Raw genomic sequence first — 23,655 nt, forward strand, 5'->3', positions numbered from 1 at the left:
ACTCCTTTTCATCCTCAGGGAGACTTCTGCCTTCCAGGAGCCCCTAGCGTGAGAGGGGAGACAGCCCAGTCTGCTGGTGGCGATTGGAACTCAGCTCCCATCTCTGGGAGTTTACCCTGTGCCAGGCCAAGCTGAGTTCACCTGCTGTGCCATTTAAAAATAGCCTGTGATTCTGCCATTTTACAGATGTGAATACGAGGCCCAGAGAGGGCGAAGGCCTGGCTCTGCCCCCCAGCCTTGTCCCTTCTGCGGTGTTTGCACAGGCTAGTCCCTTTCCCTGCAGGCAGGTTTCCTAGTCAGCCCTGGCAGGCTGCTTTCTCCTCATCCTCAAGTCTTAGCCCACTTCCTCAGAAAGGCCGTTTCTGGCCCCATCTCCCCCACCCCCTCCACCGAGCTACTCCCACCGTGGGCCACTAGGTATTTATTTGTTTCCTGACTCTTCTCTCTTGAGCCCTGGGGAGGAGGGGCGATGTTTGCGGGGCTGGACGAGAGCCTCAGTTTCCCCGCCCGTCCCTGGCGGAGGGAGGGGGTGGTCCCGGGACCGCGGCCGCAGTCGTGGGGGGTGCGCGGGGCAGGCAGGCCGGGTGGGCGGGCCGGGGGCGGCGGCGCCACCTTAAGGCGGCTCTGCCCGCGGCTCCCGGCCGAGCCCCGCCGGAGGGAGGCGGCTCCGCGCGGGGCCCGCCGCCCGCGCCTCTGAAACCGGCCGCCGCTCGCCCGACCTTCTGCGCCGGCCGCGCACCTCCCGCCCAGCAGGGGCCTCAGCGCCCCTCAGTCCCCGCGACCCCGCGCGCTCGCTCAGGGGCGGGGGACGCCGGGGTCCCCTGCCCCACGCCGCCTGCCCCCTTCCTTCTCGGGCAGCCCCCTGCCCCAGCCTCTCCCCCACCTCGCCGCCGCCTCGCCCCCCCCACCCCATATCGTCAAGCTCCAGCGGCGGCGTGGGGGTGCTTCCCGGAACGGCAGGATGTACCCCCAAGGAAGGCACCCGGTGAGTGGGGGTCCGGGCTGCGGGGGATGGGGGCGCGGGGCGTCCAGGAACTCAAACCTGGGCGTCCCCCCCCAGACCCCGCTTCAGTCCGGTCAGCCCTTCAAGTTCTCAATCTTAGAGATCTGCGACCGCATCAAAGAGGAATTCCAGTTTCTTCAGGCTCAGTACCACAGGTGAGGGGGGGTGGGGGGCGGGGGCGCCCCGCCCTGGGGTCCCAGGTCCCAGGAACTCACCTGGGGGTCTCACCTGGGGGCCCTCAGGAGAGAGGCGGGGCCGCTGGGGGCAGAGGGGCGGGGCCTCCGGCGTGCAAGGAGGAGGGAGGGGCCCCAGGGGTAGGATAAAAGGCCTTCAGGTAGGAGCACAGGTGAGGTGGACAGACACTCCGTACTGGGACATTTTGAGCCTGAGAAGGGATGGGGAGGGTGTGGGAGGGGGTGAGGAAATGGGGAGGAGAAGAGCCAATCCTATCACTTTGGAAACTGGCCCAGAAGGGGTCCGTGGGTGTCCCTGCTGGGGAGCGGGGAGAGTGGGCTCCCAACACCCCATCTCCTTCCCAGCCTCAAGCTGGAATGTGAGAAGCTGGCCAGTGAGAAGACGGAAATGCAGCGACATTATGTCATGGTGAGAGTGGCTGTCATACCGGCGTGGGGTCAGTGAGGAGGAGGGCTGGGCTATGAGTGGAAACTCAGGGTGTGGATACCAACCCTAGGACCACACTAGGGTAAGTCCTGGCCAGCTCTGGGCCTCATTTTTCCTCATCCATAAAGTGGGCTGGTTAGGATTCCAGGCTCTCTCCCAGAGCCCTCCCAGCCTTTAAGAACACTAAGGCAAGGATGTCCACTGTCCTCAGGGGCACCTCTGAGCAGCCAGGGTCTCTGGGCACTGCCTCCCTGCTCCACCCCCTGGAGAGAGTGGAGGGGGATCCTGTTCCTCCTCTGGGCTCCCTTGGGGCTGAGAGGCTCTGGGTCCTGTGATGATCTCCCTGAGCCTGGGGGCTATTGGAAGATCCAGCATCACCCAGCGCAGCTGGACGTCCATCAGCATGGTGGACATTGCCAGATGGCTTTTCCTTTTCAGTACTATGAAATGTCCTACGGGCTCAACATTGAAATGCATAAGCAGGTAACTGTGTGTTGGGGCGGGAGTAAGGGTGTCGGTGTATGTGCGGGTGTCTGGAAGCTGGGAGAGGGACCCAGCACTCCAGCGGTTGCAGACCCAGGGAACAGGGGCCTTATCCTGAAATCTCGGGGACCAGGGGGCCTGATTTCAGCCGTATGAAAGGAAAATGAACTTCTGGAGACCTTGTCCAGAAGAGACACGATCGGTGGGCAGGGGCCTGTCAAGGAAGGCTCGTAGCAGAGACCAGCAGTCAGGCTGGAGAGGGACTTCTGTCCTGGGAAGGGGACAGATGGACAGTCTTAGAGGTCCCTTTCAGCCCAGCGTGTCTGACATTTGGAGATGGACCCGTAGGTTCTGTGGTTGTCTCCACCATTCTGTCCTCAGCTTCTCAAGGTTCTGACTTAGACCTGAAGCTTCTGAAATTGACTCCAGTTGCCCAAGATTAAACCCCCAGATCCTGAGACTGACCTCGAAATTCTCTGATGGTTTCTAAGGGGCTGAGAGGGATCTCAAGATTCTGAGGTTGATGGAATCTTAGATTCTGTCCATCAGAACATTAGAATAAATGGACAAGAGGGAGTTCTCTTGTGCTGCAGCAGGTTATGGATCCAGCGTTGTCACCCCAGCGGCTTGGATCATTTCTGTGGCACAGGTTCCATCACTGGCCTGGGAACTTCCACATGACACGGATGCGTCCAAAAAAGAAAAAAATTGGACAGAGTCTAGGGGCTTTCTGATGGGTGGGAGGAAGTTCAAGTGGACTGGAGGTGCCTGGGAGTGCCTGCTGTGGCATGCTTTGTTGGGTCTGCTGGCTCTGGTATGGGTGGGAGGGGGTTTGTCTGCTTGGACATGGCTTGTGAAATGGACCCCCTTATGGGGTGGAGGGCATAGGGTAGAGCCCTGGCTCTGGGAGCCTGGTTCCACGCTCCTGGTAGCAGATAGAAGACACAAACCTCACCTAGACCGACACAGTACCCTGCACCCCTAGAGGCAAAGCACAGGCTGACAGAACACACGCTTCCCCTCTGTTCAGCCTCTGTGGGACACCCCCTGCCCTGCCCTGGTCCCAGATGAAACCTCCAAGCAAAAGCCTTCTGTTTCTCTCCTACTCTCTATCCTCTGTGGGTTTTCTCTACACTAACCAATTCTCCAGCTCTGACACCAGTTGCATGTCCTACACTTGATCCCACTTCTAACACATCACCCAGAGTCCAGGCAGATGCTGTGGGTTCAGGGATCAGCCCCACGGGACTGCCCCCACTTTACATGCCAATCGCAGGTCTGGGCCTGGCCTTTGGACACAATTGGCTATAAATCAGGGTTCCTGTGACTCCCCCCCATTCTGATAATTTGCTAGAATGGCTCCCAGAACTCCAGAGAGCTCAGACTTAGTCTTACCCATTTATGATAAAGGATATCTATCACTCAGGACCAGCCAGATGGAAGAAATACACAGGGCAAGGTGGGGTGGGGTGGGGAGCTTCCATGCCCCCCCTGGGTGCCCCCCCCCCCAGCATCTACACGCGACCACCCACCCGAAGCTCTCTGAACCACTTTGGTTAGGGATTTTTTAGGGAGGCTTGGTTATATAGGCAGAATTGATTTCACCACTGGCTATGGGTGACTACCTCAACCTCCAGCCTCTCTCCCCTCCCTGGAGGTCAGAGGTTGGGGGGGTGGGGCTGAACATTCCATCCCGCTTAATAAACTCAGATGTGGATGAAAGGGGCTAATTGTGAATAACAAAAGATGCTCTCTCCCCTTTACCACTCAGAAATCCCTAGGGTTTTAGAAGCTCTGTACCAGGAACTGGAGCAAAGACCAAATATGTATGTTTCTTTTTCTTTTTTTTTTTTTTCAAATATATATGTTTCTTACTGTGTCACAGCATCTCAGCCCTGAGTATGATGCACTGGGATTGCTCGCTGGCTGCAGGCCAAGGGCTCAGGCGCATCCTAGAGAGGGACCTTGTCCCCCAGAGACCAGGACTCAAACCCAAAGCTCTGTGGAGTCCCAATCTGTTCTGGGCAGCTGTGCAGCTGCTTTCTGGGAATCTCTGTTCAGTGGGTCTGGTGGGTGGTGTATCTGTCCCAGTCTTCCAGGTCAAGGCCTCCTTGGACATCAGGTGGCCGGCCTCCTCGCCAGGCTCTCATTCTGGCCCTGAGCCCTCTGGATTGAGAACCTCCCCCTCCAAGCCTCTTCCCCATTGCTCCCTGCCAGGCCGAGATTGTGAAGCGCCTCAGTGGAATCTGTGCTCAGATTATCCCCTTCCTGACTCAGGAGGTGAGTGAGCTTGCTGGGGGGCCAGGAGGGGAGCTGGCTATATGTGGCAGGCACTGGTTCTTTTGGGTGGCCTGTGGGCCTGGGCACCAGCTGGGGCAGGGCTTTAGGGATGGAAGAAGGTGTTGGCTGAGGGGCAGGATAGGGCCTCAAGCCTGCAGCCAGGCTACCTTGGTCCAAATCCTGGCTGTGTGGCCTTGGGCCAGTGGCTTGCCCTCTCAGTGCCTCTGTCATGAAGTTTAGAAGAGCTGATACATTCTAGTTGGTGAAGATGATGCCAGGTGCTTAGTAAACAGCCAGTAAGGAGTTCCCACTATGGCACAGTGGGTTAAGAATTCGACTGTAGCTGCTCGCAGGTTGCCGAGGAAGTACGGATTCAACCCCCCATCTGGCACAGTGGACTAAAGGATCCAGCGCTGCTGCAGCTATGGCATAGTTCGCAGCTATGGCATAGTTCGCAGCTATGGCTTGGATTCAGTCCCTGGCCTGGGAATTTCCATATGCCTCGGGTGCAGCCTGAAAAGAAAACAAAAACAAAATCCAGTAAAAGATAGTCCTTAGGAGTTCCCATTGTGGCTCAGTGGTAACGAACCCAACTAGTATCCATGAGGATGCAGGTTCAATCCCTGGCCTAGCTCAGCGTGTTAAGTATCTGGCATGACCATGAGTTATGATGTAGGTCGCTGTGGCTGTGGCTGTGGCCAGCAGCTGCAGCTCCACTTGGACCCCTAGCCTGGGAACTTCCTTATGCCACGGGCACCACCCTAAAAAAAAAAGTTTGTCCTTATTACTTAGTCCCTACATCATGCTGAATGAAATAAGCCAGTCACAAAAGGACAGATAACTATCTAATTCTACTCACCTGAGGTCCCTAGTGGAGTCAGATCCATAGAGACAGGAAGTGGATGGTGGGGCCAGGGCTAGGGAGTCAGTGTTTCATGGGGACAGAGTTTCAGTTTGGGAAGATGAAAAAGTTCTGGAGATGATGGTGGGATGATTGCCTGACATTGCAAATGTGCTTAATGCACATGAGCTGGATGGTTAAAAATGGTTAAAAGGGTGGAGTTCCCTGGTGGCTCAGCGGGTAAGGATCCGGCGTTGTCCATGCTGTGGCATAGGTTCCATTCCTGGCCTGGGAATTTCTGCATACCTTGGTCATGGCCCCAAAACAATAGCTAAAAGGGTAACTTGTATGTGTTTGTAACCACAATAATACAAAAAGGTGGAGCCAGGGCAAATTAAACAGCTTCATTGAAACTTAAAAAATTAAAGTTAGCCCTTGTGCCAATGCCCCAAGCTCTTCGGGACCTTTACATTTTATTCCTGCTTCCATCTGGAGCGTTCCATCTCCAGAGAGACAAGAAGACAGACTCTACCACAGGGTGAATACATTGGGGCCCTCATTGCGTTGGGGGCCAAGAAATGGGAGAGGCGCTCACCTTGGTCTGGACCCCACTGAATCTGAGGTTTCTGGGCTCTTGGGTTGGTGGCTTAGAGATGGTGTCAGAAGTCCAGGATGGGGACCAAGTGGCCCAGAGTGAGAAAGGGTAAAATCACAGAAGAGAGGGTAAAACAACTTTAGGAAGGAGTGAATTAAGACACCCATGTGCAGGAGTTTCCGTCGTGGTGCAGTGGTTAACGAATCCGACTAGGAACCATGAGGTTGTGGGTTCGGTCCCTGCCCTTGCTCAGTGGGTTGACGATCCGGCGTTGCCGTGAGCTGTGTAGGTTGCAGACGCGGCTCGGATCACGCGTTGCTGTGGCTCTGGTGTAGGCTGGTGGCTACGGCTCCGATTAGACCCCTAGCCTGGGAATCTCCATATGCCTCCGATGTGGCCCTAAAAAGACAAAAAGACAAAAAAAAAAAAAGACACCCATGTGCACTCCAGCAAATTCCATGATTCTAGACCAGGAGTCAGCAAACTACAGCCCAGGGGCCAAATCACCAGCCCTCCACCTCTTTTGTAAATAAAGTTTTATTGGCACACAGCCATGCCCATTCATGTCCCTATTGTCTACGGCAGCTTTCCTTAGACAAGGGCAGAGTTGAGGGGTTTCCACAAAGACCCTCTGGCCTGCAAGCCTGAAAATTTTGACTCTCTGGCCCTTGACAGTCAAGATGTACTAACGCTGGACGCCAACACATTCTCACAGGCCTGCACCATACAGGGGCCCCCACTCAGCATCTGGACATCACCTCAGTGGGAACAACCCCAATCCCCAACTTGGGGAGTGTGGGGGCCCTGGTGGCCTCAGAGCATACACGGGAACCACCAGCCACGTGTGCCATTTACGTTTGTATTAATTTGTATTTCTTTTCAAATGTATTGCATTAAATTTACATTTAAATGTCTATGAAATTAAATTAAAGGAAGCGTTCGGTTTGTCTGTTGCACCAGCCACATTTCAAGCTCTCTGTAGCCACATGTGGCTTCAGTATCTAACTGCGCAGACAGGACGTTTTCTCACTGCATGAAGGTGGGGAGAGGAAGGAAGGAGGGTGGGTGCACAGGGGCTTCTAGAGGCTGCCAGTTTGTATTTTTTGACCTGGGTAGTGGGTACATGGGTGCTGATGTGTACAGCGGTTCTTTACTGGCTGTGACTCTGTCCCCAGGAGACACTGGGTGATCTTGGGGATATCTGTGGTCATCACGACTGAGGGGTTCCTGGCTTATCAAATGGATGGGGCCGGGGATGCCACTCCACCCTCACAGCGTTGGGGATGGCCCTCCACAGGGGATGACCTGGTCTCAATGTTGGCAGTGCCGAGGGCAGACCCACATTTATAAACTCTGATTTATAATTATTAGTTCTAACTTCATGTAGAGACTTTGTTTCTTTGTCTGTTTCTTAATTTTTAAAGGAGAGGGAGAGGAGTTCCCTGGTGGCACAGTAGGTTAAGGGCCTGGTGTTGTCACTGCTGTGGTTCAGGTCACTGCTGTGGTGTGGGTTCAACCCCTGGCCCTGGAAATTGCTCCTGTTGCAGGTCCAGCCAAAAACGGGTGGGGGGAGGGAGAGAGGGAGAGAAAGGAAATAGAAGTAGCAGGTGAGAGAAGAAGGGCAGGGGGCCTTGCCTGGGAGGTGGGGGCTCTCCTGAGCACCCCTGTCCCCCACTCCCCCCCACCCAGCATCAACAACAGGTGCTGCAGGCCGTGGAGCGGGCCAAGCAGGTGACCGTGGGGGAGCTGAACAGTCTCATCGGGGTGAGTCCTCCAGCCCAGCCCCCGCCTCCAGCCCAGCCCCCCATTGGTGGTGAAGCTGGGGTGCCAGGTGGGCAGCTGGCCTGGCTCTGGCCGCTCTGGAAATCCCAAGGGCACCCCCTCTGTCCTGACCCTGACCCCCTCTCCACAGTCCCTTGGGCTGGGGCAGGGGAGCCCACCCCTGCCCACCCCTGGCCCACCCCCCTCCTCTCCAGCAGCAGCAGCTCCAGCCGCTGTCCCACCATGCCCCCCCTGTGCCCCTCACCCCTCGCCCAGCTGGGCTGGTGGGCGGCAGTGCCACGGGGCTGCTGGCCCTGTCGGGAGCTCTGGCCGCCCAGGCTCAGCTGGCCGCGGTCACCAAGGAGGACCGGACAGGCGTGGAGGCCGAGGGGTCCAGAGGTGAGTGGGCAGTGGCTGGGGGCATGGCTGGGGATGCGGGAAGAGGAGGGCAGGGGCACCAAACTCGTGTGAATGAAGGAATGGAAGGGCTGCAGGCTTGAGGGTTCAACCCTCTTCCCAAGGGGCTGTGTGTCCTTGGGCAGGTTATACCCCTCTCTGGGCATCTATCTGAGTGGTGCAGGGGAGGGATAGTCCCTCTTTGCGAGGATGTCTGAAGGAGAAGGGGGCTCTGAGCTGGGAAGGGGGCTTTATACACTGTGGAGAGCTGTGCACTCTGGCACCGTGGGATAAAATCCCTCATTCTTTTTCCTTCTCTCTCTCTACCTCTTCGCCACCCTCCAGTGGAGAGAGCGCTGAGCAGGGTAAGTTTAGGGGCATGGGGATTTGCCCTCTCTGCTAACATTTGCTTTGTATTCACATGCGGCTGAAGCTGCTTGTTCTGAGCTGATAGGGGCCTCCGAAGGAGACTGCATCTCCGCTTCCACACTGTGTCGCCCAGAGCCTTTGTGTGTGTGTGTGTGTGTGTGTGTGTGTGTGTGTGTGTGTGTGTGTGTGAGATGCCCCATAAAACTAGAATCTCATTTATTTAAAATTTTCCATCTTTGGAATTCCTGGCGGCACAGTGGGTTAAGGATCTGGCACTGTCACTGCAGTGGATCAGGTCACTGCTGTGGCACAGGTTTGATCCCAGGTCCTGGAACTTTTATATGTAGTGGGTGCATCCAAAATAAATAAATACATAAATTTTTCAGCCTTCAGTGATTTTTGCAGTTGAATAAATGCATGCATGCCCGGGTAGCATTCCATTCCTCCATCATTGATTTATTCCTCATTCACTCCACTTTACTATCCGCAAGAGTGTTGCCTCATAGAAGTAGCATGTGAGCCCTGTAGGTAATTTTTTTAAACTTGTTTAATTTTGAAATCATGACAGATGCAAAGGAGGTTGCAAAGAAATGTACAGGGAGGTCCCATGCACCCCTCACCCAGCTTCCCCCAACGATAACATCTTGTGCAAACTAAAATACAGGGTCAAAGCCAGAAAACTGAGGGGGGTGCAACCCATAGAGCTTAATCACCATTTTACAAGCACTTGTTGTGTGTGTGTGTTTCCGTGCAGTTCCAATCACCTGTTTAGTTTTGTGGAAGCATCATTGTAAGTTTTCTAGTAGCCACATTAAAAAAGTTAAGCAGGGGAGTTCCCTTGTGGTGCAGCCGGTTAAGGACCTGGTGTTGTCATTGCAGCAGCTTGGCCTGCTGCTGTGGTGCAGGTTCAGTCCCTGCCCAGGAACTTCCACGTGCTGTGGGTGCAGCCAATAAATAAATAAGTTAATAAGCAGCAGGTCAATTTCAATAGTAAACTTTAACACAGTGCATCTAAAATATTTCAACCTATAATCAACACAAAATCAACATAATAAATTCTTAATGAATCTTTTTTTATTTTTTGGGTTTTTGTTTTTTGTTTTTGTTTTTTGTCTTTTTAGAGCCACACCTGCAACATATGAAAGTTCCCAGGTTAGGGGTCGAATTGGTGCCACAGCTGCCGGTCTACATCACAGCCACAGCAATATGGGATCCGAGCTGTGTCTTCGACCTACGCTACAGCTTGTGGCAACACTGGATCCTTAACCCACTGAGCCCAGGGATGGAACCCACATCCTCAGTCAGATTTGTTTCCGTGAGCCACAACAGGAACCCCCCTTGATGGATCTTTTATATTCTTTTTATTGTACTGCGCCTTTAAGATGGAATGCATTTTGCATGTAGAGCTCTTCTCAGCAGGCACTAGTGCTCCCCAGGGGACACTGGGGCCTGTCTGGGGATCTCTGTGGTAGTCACAACCACATTGAGCCTGCCCTTGGAAGGTCCCTTTTCCCAGATGGGAAGCTTGAGGCTCGGATCCTAATCACAGCAATGGGTATCCCAGGTCTTGGCTGGGCCAGGACACAGCCTGGGGGCCCAAGAAACCCTGACCTTTTCTCCTGCCTGGCCCCTGTGTCTCTGCAGAGCGTGTCCCCTTCGCCCCCGGAGAGTGTGGTGGAAGAGGAGAGACCCAGCGGCCTGGGTGGCAATGGGAAGCAGAGAGCAGAGGAGAAGGATCTGTCGGGACCTTATGTGAGTTGGGGGGCACATGTGGACTGGGGTGGGCAGATGAGAGCCGGGAGAGGGTGAGGATGCCTCCTGGTCGCCGGCTCTCCCCGCGCCACACAGAGGAGTAAACTGAGGCCACCCCACACCTCTGGGGCACTCAGCCCCTTCTCTCCCATCCTCCTCCACGAGGGACCCTCCCCAGGATCCCCACCCGACCCTCCCGAGGAGAGGTCAGGGGCCACGGAGGCAGGGGCACGGCCAGGTGATCTCTCTCCCCTGTGTCCCCCCAGGAGAGTGACGAAGACAAGAGCGATTACAACCTGGTAGTGGACGAGGTGAGTGCGCCCCAGCCTCCTCCCGCCCTGACCTCAGGACTAGGAGGTAGGGAACTCGGAGGCCTGGTCCCAGAGCAGGTGGTGGGTTATCTAGGGTGTTGGGAGGCCCAGAGGCAGCGGGGGGTCCTGGTGTTCCCCTCTCTATGGAGTGGCTGGGATGGGGGTGGCATGGGGCAGGGGGAGGGGAAGAAGGGGGAACCCAGGACACCCCAGGCTGCCCTACTCTCCATAGCACAGGTGGGAAACAGGTCCAGAGAACAGTGGAAGGAGGGTGTCAGAGGTGGCTTCAAGCCCTGGCTCACTGTGGGACTTTGGGGGAGTGACACCCCCTTCCTGACCCCACTTTTCCTCCTCTGTTCAGGGATGAAAAACAAAATCCAGGCCCTGATATAGTCGATATAGTTGTTGCTCTGTGTGCTTATGTCATTAAGCCCACTTTACAAGTGAGTCAGCTGAGGCCCCAGGGGTTTCATAATCCTCCCAAGTGGGTCAGCAGTGCCCAGTCTAGCGGCTGGGGTGGGACACGGGAGGAGTACAGAGAGGGCCTCTCCATCCTCTGCCGCTTCACCAGCACTCATCGTCACCTCCTCAAACCCAGGACCAACCCTCCGAGCCCCCCAGCCCAGCCACGACCCCATGTGGAAAGGCCCCCGTCTGCATCCCTGCCCGTCGGGACCTGGTGGACAGTCCAGCCTCCTTGGCCTCCAGCCTTGGCTCACCTCTCCCCAGAGCCAAGGAGCTTGTCCTGGTAAGGAGTGGGGGAGGCCTTGAAACTCATTTTCTTTATCCCGGGAACCTGGAAACAGACGCTCTCGCATCAGACATAATGACAACAGATGAGCCAGGCTAGGGTGGTGCAACGTTCCCTTTGTGACTATTTTGCTACCTTCCTCAAAACCACCTGATATTAGGTAATTTTTCCTAAGTGGACTCCCTCTATTGAACCTCCATAAATATGAAAAGGCATTTTTGTAAATAGTATTAAAAGGCAACTCACCATCTCATGCAGAAACCAAGTATCTCTTGCAAGAAATAGGAAGTCGGGGAAATAAACACAGTGCAACTATAGAATTGGCAACTCCGCTGGGCTGATCCCAGCCATGTGAGTGTTAACGTCTTTGAGAGACAAGGGGGACGCACCAGCCCTAACCTGAAATGTGGTTCCCACAAGGAAAGATGACAATTCCTAGCGGAGCAACTTTCTCCTTGCGCCTCCTGATGTTTAATGCCAGGTGTAGGGACCCCGTCAAAGCCCTCCCCTGGCGCATTCACAGCTCAGCTCTGCTTGTACCTCCCCCCAAATCTTCCCCAGACCCCTGCCCTGCACTTGCCAGGGAGACTGCGTCGGTTTCTAGGCCTCCCCTCCCAGCAGGTTGCTATGGCAACCGCCAAGGTTGGGGCTCCCATCGCATCTCATGTGCCCTCCTCCCACTCTGAGGAGACACAGAGGGGGAGGGGCAGCGCTGTTTCTAATGGAGAAACCCCCCAAAGACCCCTCTTGTCCCCGCCGTTGGCCCCGTCCACTCCCTCCCGTGGGCGTGCGAGTGTGGCTGTCACACACCATGTGATGGAAAGATAGGGTGCAGAGTTCCTTGGGGGAGCAGTGGGTTAAGGATCTGTTGTTGTCACTAAGGATCCAGCCTTGACACTGCTCTGGCTCGGGTTCAGTCCCTGGCCTCCATGGCGGGGGAACTTCCGCCTTCCACGAGCATGGCCAAAAAAGAACGAAAAGGAAAAAAAAAAAAAGAAAGATAAGGATATGAAGTTTCTTGAAAGGCAAAGGAAGTGAAGGCAGAAAGCCAAGATGGAGCTTGTTTCTACCTGGAGGTCTGCTTTCCCCTCCCCTCCCCTCCAGGATGCCCCTGGGGAGGAACTGGGTGGGGGACAGCCCCTCCTCATGGGGAGCAAGGGGGTATCCACTGACTACGTGTCTGTCTCTCCTCTGGGAGCACACTGTGGTCTCCTGGTCCAGGCACCCATCCTAGTGTTTGTTCCCTGGCCCTAAAGGTTGTGACAGGTTCTAACTTTGTCCACTGTCTTCTCTTCTGACCCCCACTCCCCGCAGGGTGGGCCCACCTTGTCCCAGACTTTGAGAACGTCTAGTGTCTTCCTGACCCCATAGCTGCACCATATACCTGATCACACGTACACACGCACACTTCTCACAATAGATTGCTGGTTCCCATGGGCACGCAAGTGTGTGCATCCTGTGGGCACACAGGTGTCCACCTGGCCGTCCGGTGCGTGCAGTCACTCATGCGTGCCCCGTGCCCCGGGGGTGGGCTATGGGGCAGTTCCCCTGGTGTGTGCGAACCTGAGGCCAGAGGCGTGCGGGCACCTCCCTTGAGCCCTGGCCTACCTACCCCCACCCAGGGATCCCTGCTCCCTTCTCCCACCCACCTTCTGCTGCGATCCTGGGGCTGCAAGGTGCCAGGTGCCATGCCTGGAGGTGTTCAGTCCTGCCCTTTCTCCCCAGAATGATCTTCCCGCTAGCACCCCTGCCTCCAAGTCCTGCGACTCCTCCCCGCCCGAGGACGCGTCTACCCCTGGGCCCAGCTCGGCCAGTCACCTCCGCCAGCTCGCAGCCAAGCCAGCGCCTTCCACGGACAGTATTGGTGAGCACCTGCTGGTGCCTCCCTTCTGGGGAGTTCTAGAAAACAGTGTGTGTGTGGGGGGGGTGGGGGGTGAGGCAAGAGGTGTGGATTCCAGCTAGGACGGTGCCTTGCCTTTTCCACGACTCTGAGCTGGATGCTACTTCTCTGTGGTCCTCAGCTTTTTTATTGTCTTGGCCTGATGTTGGGGGAGGAAACCGATGCCCAGAGATGGGGAGTGACTTACTCAGGGGCTTCAGCACTGGAAGGACAAGCTTTGGAGTTAGACAGACTTGGGTTTGAGACCAGCTTTGAATCAACTGTCTGCCCTCCAGCAAGTGATCCAACCTCTCTGAGCTTCACATTCCCCATCATTAAAACGGGGATGGCAGTGCTATTCTTTTCGTCCTGTGGCTGGGCTCTGTGCTGGTTCTAGAGTCCCAGAAAGAAATCAGCCCTGAAACTTGCCCTCAAGGAGCTCCCCAATAGCGGGGGAAGGGAGCCAGACCCTCAGACTCCCAGCCCTGCGTGATCAGGGCTCGGGTAGAGGAAGGGACCCAAAATGGGCAAGGCTAGAGGCTAGGGATGAAGTGGGGAGGCTCTAGGATGTTTCTAAAATGTTGCCAGACAATGAATGTAGGTTTTGAAGGATGCATAGGAGTTCAGCCACTGAAGAAGGAAAGGGAAAGGAATGTTGACCAGAACAGCATCCGTAAATATTTAGAGCCAGGACAGCGTATGGCGGATGCTGAGCCAGAGCATGAGAGCCCCAGAGTTCCCCCAAGTCAGTGGAAGGCAGGATCTGGGTCCAGCATGTCTGAAGACCTGTCTTTGTCTCTTCTCACTCAGCCTTGAGGAGTCCCTTGACCCTGTCCAGTCCCTTTACCACGTCCTTCAGCCTGGGCTCGCACAGCGCCCTTAATGGGGACCTCTCTGTGCCCAGCTCCTACGTTAGCCTCCACCTGTCCCCCCAGGTCAGCGGCTCTGTGGTGTATGGACGCTCCCCCATGGTGAGTCCTCAGGGTGGGAGATGCCAGGAAGTGTCAACAGGGCCCAGGGGCTGGGGGCTGGAGGAGAATCCAGTTAAACACAGAGAGACAAGGCAGTAGGGAAAGGGAGGGGAGTCCTGGCTTGGCGAGTGCATGTGGGAAGACGATCTCAAGGTCTCAGTAGCCCTACAAGCTCAATACAAATAAGCACCTGCGACTGTGGAAAAAGCACCTGTGACTGTGCTGTATTAAGAGGAACAGAAAGCCACACCATGGGACATGAGGGTCCACTTCAGCCTCCTGGCAAATGGTGTACAGTTGTTTGCCCGGATTTTTAAAGGCCTGTGGTGATTCTGGTAGATTGCGGAGGAAGGACTAGCCCAGGGAAAGGACTAGAAGTGGGGAGGAGTTGAAGGAGAGACATGAGACCCCCGAGCTGGGGCAGGGGGAGGAGATGGTGTCTGCATGGGCCCCAGAGGGCAGTACTGGGATAGATGCTTGGTGAGAGTGCACCTTCCTGAAGTGGGTGTAGATGCCTCCAGAGGGAATAAAATGCCTGTCATTGGAGTTACTCCCAGCCCAAGGTTGGGTGGGCACTTGAAAGGGATGTGGCAGAACAGGTATCAGCAATATATTTTTTTTTCTTTTTCTTTCTTTTTTTTTTTTTTTTTTTTTTTTTTTTTAGAGTTGCACCTGCAGCATATGGAAGTTCCCAGGCTAGGGGTTGAATTGGAGCTGCAGCCACTGGCCTACGCCACAGCTCATGGCAATGCCAGATCCTTAACCCACTGAGCAAGGCCAGGGATTAAACCGTCCTCATGCATGCTAGTCAGATTCATTTCCACTGGGCCACATCGGGAACTCCAGCAATATTTTCAATAAAGGGCCAGATAGTAAATATTTTTGGCTCTGCAGACCAGTTGGTCTCTATCACAACCACTCTACAAGGACTCTACTACCTTTATAGCTCAAAAGCCACTACAGACAACATACACAGGAATGGGTGTGGCTATGTGTCAGTAAAACTTTATTTATGAAAACAAGTAGGGGACCGCAATTTGCTGACCCCTGTTCTAAGCATCAGACAGAAGATTCATCAGGATCCTTCCAAATCTGGGGCCCTAGGATTCCCAGATAAGAGACTGTGGAGTTCCTTCATCTAAAAGCCTCCACTCTCCCACCTGTAGCCAGGGTAGAGAAGCCGGCATCTCCGCTTTCTTGGGGAGGGGCTGAGAAACAGATTGGGGCAGATAAACAGAGAGGGCTATGGCAAGTGAGAGGACGGATGTGGGTTTGAATCACCTGTCCTGTGACACCCCTGCTGGTGTTTTGGCAGATGGCATTTGAGTCTCATCCACATCTCCGAGGGTCATCCATTTCTTCTTCCCTGCCCACCATCCCTGGGGGAAAGCCGTGAGTACCAGGATGGGGCTCCCTGCCTCCTCTAAGTTTATGGGGCGGGGGTTGGGCTTCCCTTCGGCCTTTCCAGAAAGTCTCTTCTGTAAGATAACTGGGGCTCCCCTCCCAGAGTTGCTCTCTGGATGGAGAGGTGTGTAACAAGCAATGGCTAGAGCAGTGGTTCTCAGCAAGGGGTAGATTTTTGTGCCACGCCCCCCTGCTTCTAGCCTCCAGTGGGTGGGGGCCAGGGATGCTGCTCAACACCTTACAAGGCACAGGTCGGCCCCACCTTCCTGGCAGAGAACGACCTGGCCCCAAGATCAGTAGAACATTCTGCCATGATGGGAATGGTCTGCACTCTCGGCTGTGCAGTCTGATTGGCATCAGCCATCTGTGGCTTTTGAGCACTTGAAATGTGGTCATGGCGACGGAGGAACTGAAAATTTTAATTTCTTTAAATTTAACTGGCCCCACGTGGTGGGCGGCTACTATTGGACAGCGTTCTGGGGAACTCAGGAGGCATCTTCCTGAATCCTCTATTCCGCAGACATTTACTAAGTGCTGGCTTACCATGCTCCAGGCCACAGCCGGACCTCTTCCTCTTCTGTATCACTTCCCCCTCACCTTTGATCGTGTGGCGCCCTTCCCTAAACGCTGGGGGCACAGGCAGGAGAAGCCTGCTTCCTGCCGCGGGGAGGGGTGGGGGTGAGGGTTAAGGGATCCCCTTCCCCTCTCCCCGGTGGTCCCGGCCTCGCGTGCATCATGCCCCACCTCCCGTCCAGGGCCTACTCCTTCCACGTGTCTGCGGACGGGCAGATGCAGCCCGTGCCCTTCCCGTCCGACGCGCTGGTGGGCGCAGGCATCCCGCGGCACGCGCGGCAGCTACACACGCTGGCGCACGGCGAGGTGGTGTGCGCGGTCACCATCAGCGGTTCCACGCAGCACGTGTACACGGGCGGCAAGGGCTGCGTGAAGGTGTGGGACGTGGGCCAGCCCGGTGCCAAGACGCCAGTGGCCCAGCTCGACTGCTTGGTACGGGCAGCGAAGCCTGCAGATACATGGGGTGGAGCTTGCAGGCCACCTGGGGCGGGGCTGTAGCCAATGGGAGGAGTTTATAGACCAACCAGGGTGGAGCTTACAGGCCGCTTAGAGGCTGGGTTATAGGCCAATGGGAGGAGTTTTTAGGCCAACCAGGGTGGGGCTTGTTGGACAATTTGGGGTAGAGGTCTTAGGCCACCCCCAGGTGGAGATTATAGGCCAACCCGGACACAATTTATAGCCCAGCAGGTGGGGCTTATGGGCCAGTGGGGTGGAACTTGTGGGCCAAGCAGGGGCGGAGCTTATAGGTCAATGGGGGTGATTTATTCAGCTGGGCTCCTGCAGGCTTGGCTGGGGGGCTAACCCCACGCCCTTGCTTCGCACTGCTCCCAGAACAGGGACAATTACATCCGTTCCTGCAAGCTGCTGCCTGACGGCCGGAGTCTGATCGTGGGCGGTGAAGCCAGCACCTTGTCCATCTGGGACCTGGCGGCGCCCACCCCTCGCATCAAGGCGGAGCTGACCTCCTCAGCGCCCGCCTGCTACGCCCTGGCTGTCAGCCCCGACGCCAAGGTCTGCTTTTCCTGCTGCAGCGATGGCAACATCGTGGTCTGGGACCTGCAGAACCAGACCATGGTCAGGTGGGTGGCCGGTGCCTTGTAACCTCGGGCAAGACCTAGATCTCTTTCCTTTGTGCTGTGGGGGCAGAGGAGCAGCCTCGGGGGACGCTGGAGCAGCACCACCTTCAGGATGGACACCTGGGCCCTCTTCTCTTCAGGCAGTTCCAGGGCCACACGGATGGGGCCAGCTGCATCGACATTTCTGATTATGGCACTCGGCTCTGGACAGGGGGCCTGGACAACACCGTGCGCTGCTGGGACCTGCGGGAGGGCCGCCAGCTGCAGCAGCATGACTTCAGCTCCCAGGTGCCGCACAGGGTCTGGCAGGAGGGGACACAAGTTCTAGGAATGTGGGCTCTCTTCCTCTCCCCCTGAAGCACCCACTCCCAGATGGACCTCTGTGTCCATCTCTCTTGTCCTTGAGACAGATCCACAGGCCTTCTTTACTTCTTCAAAGGCAGACACAGGGAAACACAAAGGAGCTGATTTGTATGAAGCTGTGGAGCTAAGACCCTCAGAACGTCTTCCCAGCTGCTCTTGCCAAGCCATTCCCCTGTTCCTTTGTCTCTTCTTGTGTAGCTGGTTTCTACTCTCAGCCTTCAACCTCTTGAACCTACCGAGAGCTCCTGATCTCTCACCAGGACTCACCATAGGGGAGCTGCTGACCCCCACAGACAGATAGAGGCCAGTGTAGGAGCTTGGCACAGGGCAGTTGCTGTGGCAGGCCAGGCTGAAGGATGTGAAGGGGCTGGACAGAATCAGGGGGCTCGTCAGGGCTGAGCAGTGTCAAGGACAGGTCTTCAGATACCCTGGACCCAGATCCTGTCTCACACTGCCTTGGGGACAGGTGAGTTCTTGGCCTGTCCTTTAAGGCGTTGATGCTCTAGCCTCTCACACACCATGCCCGGTGACACCTCCAAAGCCTCCTCACTTATTGTTCCTTCTGGCTGCCATGCTTTTCCCTTCTTTTCTCCAACTGGTAAACTCCTACTCATCCTTCAAAACCTATCTCCAGCGTGCCCCCTCCTTGAAGCTTGGTAGAAGCTTCCTCCCAAACTCTTTCTTTCTTTCTTTTCTTTCTTTTTCTAGGGCCTCACTCATGGCATATGGAGGTTCCCAGACTAGGGGTCTAATTGGAGCCATAGCTGCCGGCCTACACCAGAGCCATAGCAACTTGGGATCCGAGCCGCATCTGTGACCTACACCACAGCTCACAGCAATGCCGGATCCTTAATCCACTGAGCAAGGCCAGGGGTCAAACCCACAACCTCATGATTCCTAGTCGGATTCGTTAACCACTGAGCCATGACGGAAACTCCCCCAAACTCTTTCTTTTTTACCATCTCTTCTCTTTAGCTTGAAGTTTCCTTTGATAGGGAAATCAGGGGTGCAGGTGGGTAGACGTGTCCATCTCCTGTCTCCAAAACTTAGATGGGTGATATACCTATCTCGTCATCCCATGGTGAATATCTCCCATCCTATTGTGCCCCCCTTTTTTATACAGAACCACTTCTCTGTGGCCAGGAACATATGAAACTACCCAGTTTTCTCTCTGCTGGAAAGTTAGGGTTCTTTCCACACGTGTCTCATTTGCCAATAAGACAGCGAGAGGCTTCAGGTGGGAGAGGCTTAGGTCTTGCTCTTCTCTGTGCCACACGTGGGCCGGGTATGGACTGATGAGGCCACAGAATCCTTTCAAATCAAAGTGAAAAGAGGTGTTGGCAAGTGGCAAAAGTCCCAAGCTGGGAGTGGGAAGGCCTGGTCTTTCGTGGACTTGCTGCGTGACCTTGGGCAGGATATGGCCTCAGCTTCCTCTCCACCATCTGCTCGAGGGGAGCTCCTGTCCCCGCTGGCTTTGCCCCCTTCTCCCCCCCCCCTGCAAAGCTGTTGTGCGTTCAGAGCAGATAATGGATGTGAGGCCCCAGGGTTCCGTGTAATTCTGATTAATATTAATGATTTGACATGCAGTTGCCTGCTGCGTCCAGGCCCGGGGCCAGCTGCTTCTCCACGTGGGGGCTGTGGTGTAGGACCTCCCCCCCAGCCCCCAGCTCTGGGCAGCCCCCAACAACCCAAAGGGTTTTTGATGTCCTCCATTCCCTCTTCATCCCCAGATTTTTTCCCTGGGCCACTGCCCCAACCAGGACTGGCTGGCTGTTGGCATGGAGAGCAGCAACGTGGAGATCCTGCATGTCCGGAAGCCCGAGAAATACCAGCTGCACCTTCACGAGAGCTGCGTGCTGTCCCTCAAATTCGCCTCCTGCGGTGTGTCTGCCAGGGGTCAGGCCAGGGACTCCAGGGTGCTGGGGCAGGCTTGCCAAAACACAGAACACAACAACCAAAACCCCACCACACAAACAGGATGCCCGGTTTAATTTGTATCTTAGATAAATAACAAATCATTCCTTTGTAGAAGTATGTCACATGTATTTCATGGGACATATGCTAAAGGACAAATAATTTCTTAGTCGATCCCAAGTATTTCGTGGGACATACACTAAACAACACATCATTTACTAGCATAAGTATGCCCTCTCAATGTATGGGATATACTTATACTAAAAAGCAACTAATTTGTTAGTGCAGATATATCTCAGCTATTGCCTGGATATACGTACACTAAAAAAATTTGGGCGTACACTAAAAAAATTTGACACTAAAAATATGTCCCAAGTGGGAGTTCCTGTTGTGGCTTGGCAGGTTAAGAACCTGACTGGTTTCCATGAGGATGTGGGTTCCATCCCTGGCCTTGCTCAGTAGGTTAAGGATCTGGCATTGCTGAGGCTCTGGTGTAAGCTGGCAGTTGCAGCTCTGATTTGACCCCTAGCCTGGGAACTTCCATGTCCCATGGGTTCGGCCCTAAAAGGAAAAAATGTCCCAAGTATTTCATGGAATGTGCATATGCTTAAAAAAACACACAGGGAGTTTTCCCTGGTGGCCGAAGGGGTTAAGGATCTGGTGTCATTGCTGCTATGGCTCAGGTTGCTGCTGTGGCATGGATTCAGTCCCTGGCATGGGAACTCCCTCATGCCATGGGCGTGACTAAGATAAAAAACAGATAATGAAATATTTGGGACACACCTGTAGTAAAAATGATGTATGGTTGATGGGAAATTCAAATGTAAATGAGTACCCTGTTTATTTTTTTATTTTTATTTTTTTACTTTTCTAGTTTTTTGGCTGAGGCGGTGACATGTGGAAGTTTCTGGGCCAGGGATTGAACCCGCTCTACAGCAGCGACCTGAGCTGCTGCAGTGACAATGCCAGGTCCTTAACCCTCTGCACCACAGGGGAACTCCCTGAGTACCCTGTTTTCACTTGGCAACTGTCCTGGGGCTCCCCCTTCTTGAAGGCCAGTCAGAGCTCTTTGGGGCCTTGAGTTCATCTGGAATGAGAGGGGGAGACTCCTGAGAGGCTCTGTCCCCCGGAGGAGGACAGAAGTGCAGGAAAGAGAGTGAGGAGTTCCCGTCGTGGCTCAGCAGAAACGAATCAGACTGACATCCATGAAGATGCAGGTTTGATCCCTGGCCTCACTCAATGGGTTAAGGATCTGGCGTTGCCATGAGCTGTAGTGTAGGTCACAGACGCAGCTCAGATCTGGTGTTGCTGTGGCTGTGGTGGCTGCTGTTGCTATGAGCTGCGGTATAGGCCAGTGGCTACAGCTCTGATTCAACCCCTATAGCCTGGAAACCTCCAATATGCCACCGGTGCAGCCCTAAGAAGACCAAAAAAAAAAAAAAAAAAAAAAAATTGCAGGAAAGACAGTGAGAGGCCAGAACAGGCTGCCCCGCCTCTGCCCCCAGCCCCCAGCCCAGGCTTTCTGTGGTCGCCTCTCCTGAACCCCCCACCCTCCTTCCCCCAGGGCGGTGGTTCGTGAGCACAGGGAAGGACAACCTGCTGAACGCCTGGAGGACGCCATATGGAGCCAGCATTTTCCAGGTACCTCCTGTCTGAGGTCCCCACCCTGGCAGGATACCAGGTGTCCAGGGACCTGGGGGAGGGTAGGGGGGGCTTTGAACAGAGGGATCTCCCCACTAGCCAGGAGCTACAGAAGCAGATGGTCAGCACGAGGGCCACATCTGTGTGCAACCAGATTTTGCGTGTTTTGTTTTTATAGTCACACCCATGGCATATGGAAGTTCCTGGGCCAGGGATGGAATCCAAGCTGCAGCTGCAGCCTACACCACAGCTGCAGCAAAACTGGATCCTAAACCCACTGCACCAGGCTGGGGATCCAGCCTGAACCTCTGCAGTTGACCTGAGCCACTGCAGTCGGATTCTTAACCTGCTGCATCACAGCGACAACGTCAGGTTTTTGTTTTTAATAGTGATAAAATACTTGTAAAATTTGCCATCTTGGAGTTTCCTCTGTGGTACAGTGGGTTAAGAATCTGGTGTTGTCACTACTGGGGCTTGGGTTGGTGCTGTGCCTCGAGTTTGGTCCCTGACCCCAGAACTTCCCGCATGCTATGGGCGAGGCCAAAAAAAAAAAAAAAGCTAATCATGTGATACAGACTGATTTGGTTTCTGGGCTTACTGGCTAGAGCTCATCTGGACTTCACTGAGCTTTCAGGTCAAAAGCTAAAAATGTACCACTGGACTCTACAGAAGTTTTCTGAGCACTGGTGTGGGTCATCCTGCTATAAGCCTTAGCCCTCTGCTGTGGTGTGTGGCCTCATGCCTGGTGCACACCCTCTGTGAGCTTCCAAAAAATAGTGGTCCCGTTCTTCTCAGGAGCACCATCACCTGTCCAGGGGCTCAGCTCCAAAAAAGGACCTTTCTCTGGAAACCATGTCACCCTTGTCCCCTACCCCCCGCCTAGGCTCCCCATGTTGGGCTCCTCCGAGTCTTGTGTCGGTCTCAGCCTGGACCATAGGCTCATCTTTAGGGGCAGGTGCTGCCCCAGCCATCTCGCCTTTTCCTTCTGAAGGGGTGGGTGGTTAGGAGCACGAACCAGACAGTACTGGCCTTGGCCATGCCTCACTCTCCCTTCTCTCCCCCCCTTCCCTGTCCTGGACTCACACCCCCTTCCCCTCCCTTCGGCAGTCCAAGGAGTCATCCTCTGTCCTGAGCTGTGACATCTCCGGGAATAACAAGTACATTGTGACGGGCTCGGGGGACAAGAAGGCCACTGTGTACGAGGTGGTCTACTGAGACCCCCTCTTCCTGCACCCTTGGCCCAACTCCTGGTGGAGAGACATCCAGGACTTTCTCTCCTGTCCTACTGTGAGCCCCACATCTCATCTGCTCTCTGACCCCCTGGCATCCTCCTCCACTGGATGTGGGGCCAGATGTGCAGGGGGACTTTGGGGAAATAAATGTATTTATCACAACTGCCTTTCCGTCTCAGGCTGGGGAACTGGGGACCCTTGCTCTTTCTGGGCGCCATTATTGAGAGAAGGCCACTTTCCAGTGGTGTGGCCGTGGGTCAGTGACTTTCTTTCAGCCTCTTTTTCCAGATAAGGACACTGAGGGAATTCATTCTGCATGAAACACTGAGTTCAAGAAATGGGTGTTGTATTGGGGCTGTGTGGCTTCTGTTCTGCCATGTAACAAACAGCCCCCAGATCTCAGTTGGTTGAAACAATAGATGTTTCATACTCACACCCGGAGGGCAGGTGGGGCTCAACTCCAAGTAGACACTTGGGACCACAGGATGGTGGGGGTTTCACCAGGTCAGTGTATAGCTTGGGGCCAACACAGCAGGAGAAATGAGTCCTGTTCAGCTTTTACAGCCTTGGCCCAAAAGCTTTACCGCCAGCCCTTTGCACAGAATCATCCAAAGACCCTGCCCACGAACAAAGAGTTAGGGAATATGGTGGTGCCTGAAGCTATTTGGGGTGCAGGTACATTTCCTTTGAAATCCAGAGAATTCCTCAGAGCCTGGCACATGACCTGGCTAAGCAGAGGTCAGTCCCAGAGGAGGTGATAATGGCTAAGAGAAGAGCTAAAGAGTCATAGAAGGGTCTGTTGGGAACCGAGGGAACAGCATGTGCAAAGGCTCAGAGGTAAGGAGTTTGGTCTTGTGAAAACCAGGAGGGCAGGGGTTCCTCCTAACCTCCAGATGAGGCATAAGCAGAGGAAGCCCGTGAAAATGTGAGCCAGATTTGGGGAGAGGCTGGTGGGGGTGGGGAAGCCTTCAGAGCTGGTTCTGGCAGCTCACATGGGCTGCCACCAGAACCATGGCTCAGAGGGAACTGAGGGTGAGGCAGGGAAGCTTCTGGAGGGGAGATGGCAGGGTGGCAGTATCCCTGCTGGAAACAGTCATGCCTGGGTAGTTTCTGAAGACGGGCTGGTTCTCTGGTCCAGATGATGCCACCCAGGATGCTGTTCATCCTGGAAGGACGGGGGTGGGCAAATTGTGCTTTCGGAGCCCTACTGAGAGGATGGAAGAGTGCTGGCCGGTGAGAGCCACTGCTGTAACTCTCCCCCTTGGCATGGCTGACACTGGTTCTGTGTAATTCTTGGTTGCAGGGCCACCCCAGGCACTGTGGGATGCCGAGGAGCACCGCAAGCCCCCACCCACCCCATGCCAAGAGCCCCCCCCCCCAGGTTGTGACAATCACACTTGACCCCAGGCATGGCCCGGTGTCCCCTGGGGTGAGAAGCA

The 23,655-nt window shown here is 54.9% G+C and overlaps 1 protein-coding gene across 12 annotated transcripts; it reads left to right on the forward strand.

Annotated features, from left to right (window-relative positions):
- The first annotated feature begins 695 nt into the window (after nt 1-695).
- On the forward strand, nt 696-22,378 carry TLE2 (TLE family member 2, transcriptional corepressor). Of its 12 annotated transcripts, none has more exons than XM_021084144.2 (20): nt 696-985; nt 1,061-1,158; nt 1,543-1,606; nt 2,063-2,107; nt 4,325-4,387; nt 7,513-7,587; nt 7,800-7,983; nt 8,326-8,345; nt 9,994-10,101; nt 10,368-10,412; nt 10,984-11,160; nt 12,889-13,027; nt 13,853-14,013; nt 15,329-15,405; nt 16,173-16,422; nt 16,822-17,069; nt 17,207-17,354; nt 19,160-19,310; nt 20,908-20,984; nt 22,092-22,378. In XM_021084144.2, exons 1-20 carry the CDS (start codon nt 962-964, stop codon nt 22,197-22,199), a joined length of 2,262 nt encoding a protein of 753 aa, XP_020939803.2. In that variant the 5' UTR covers nt 696-961; the 3' UTR covers nt 22,200-22,378. The 12 variants fall into 12 exon arrangements, 8 of the variants coding, with proteins under 8 accessions (XP_020939803.2, XP_013842773.3, XP_020939804.2 ...); XM_013987319.3 differs by having other exon boundaries at nt 11,011-11,160; XM_021084145.2 differs by having other exon boundaries at nt 7,803-7,983.
- Nucleotides 22,379-23,655: the final 1,277 nt, after the last annotated feature.

The sequence above is a fragment of the Sus scrofa genome, chromosome 2 (assembly GCF_054392235.1).
Source record: "Sus scrofa isolate SSC_HxYL_T2T_F1_AM1 chromosome 2, Sscrofa_HxYL_maternal_Yorkshire_Landrace_v2.0, whole genome shotgun sequence".
Lineage (NCBI taxonomy): Eukaryota > Metazoa > Chordata > Mammalia > Artiodactyla > Suidae > Sus > Sus scrofa.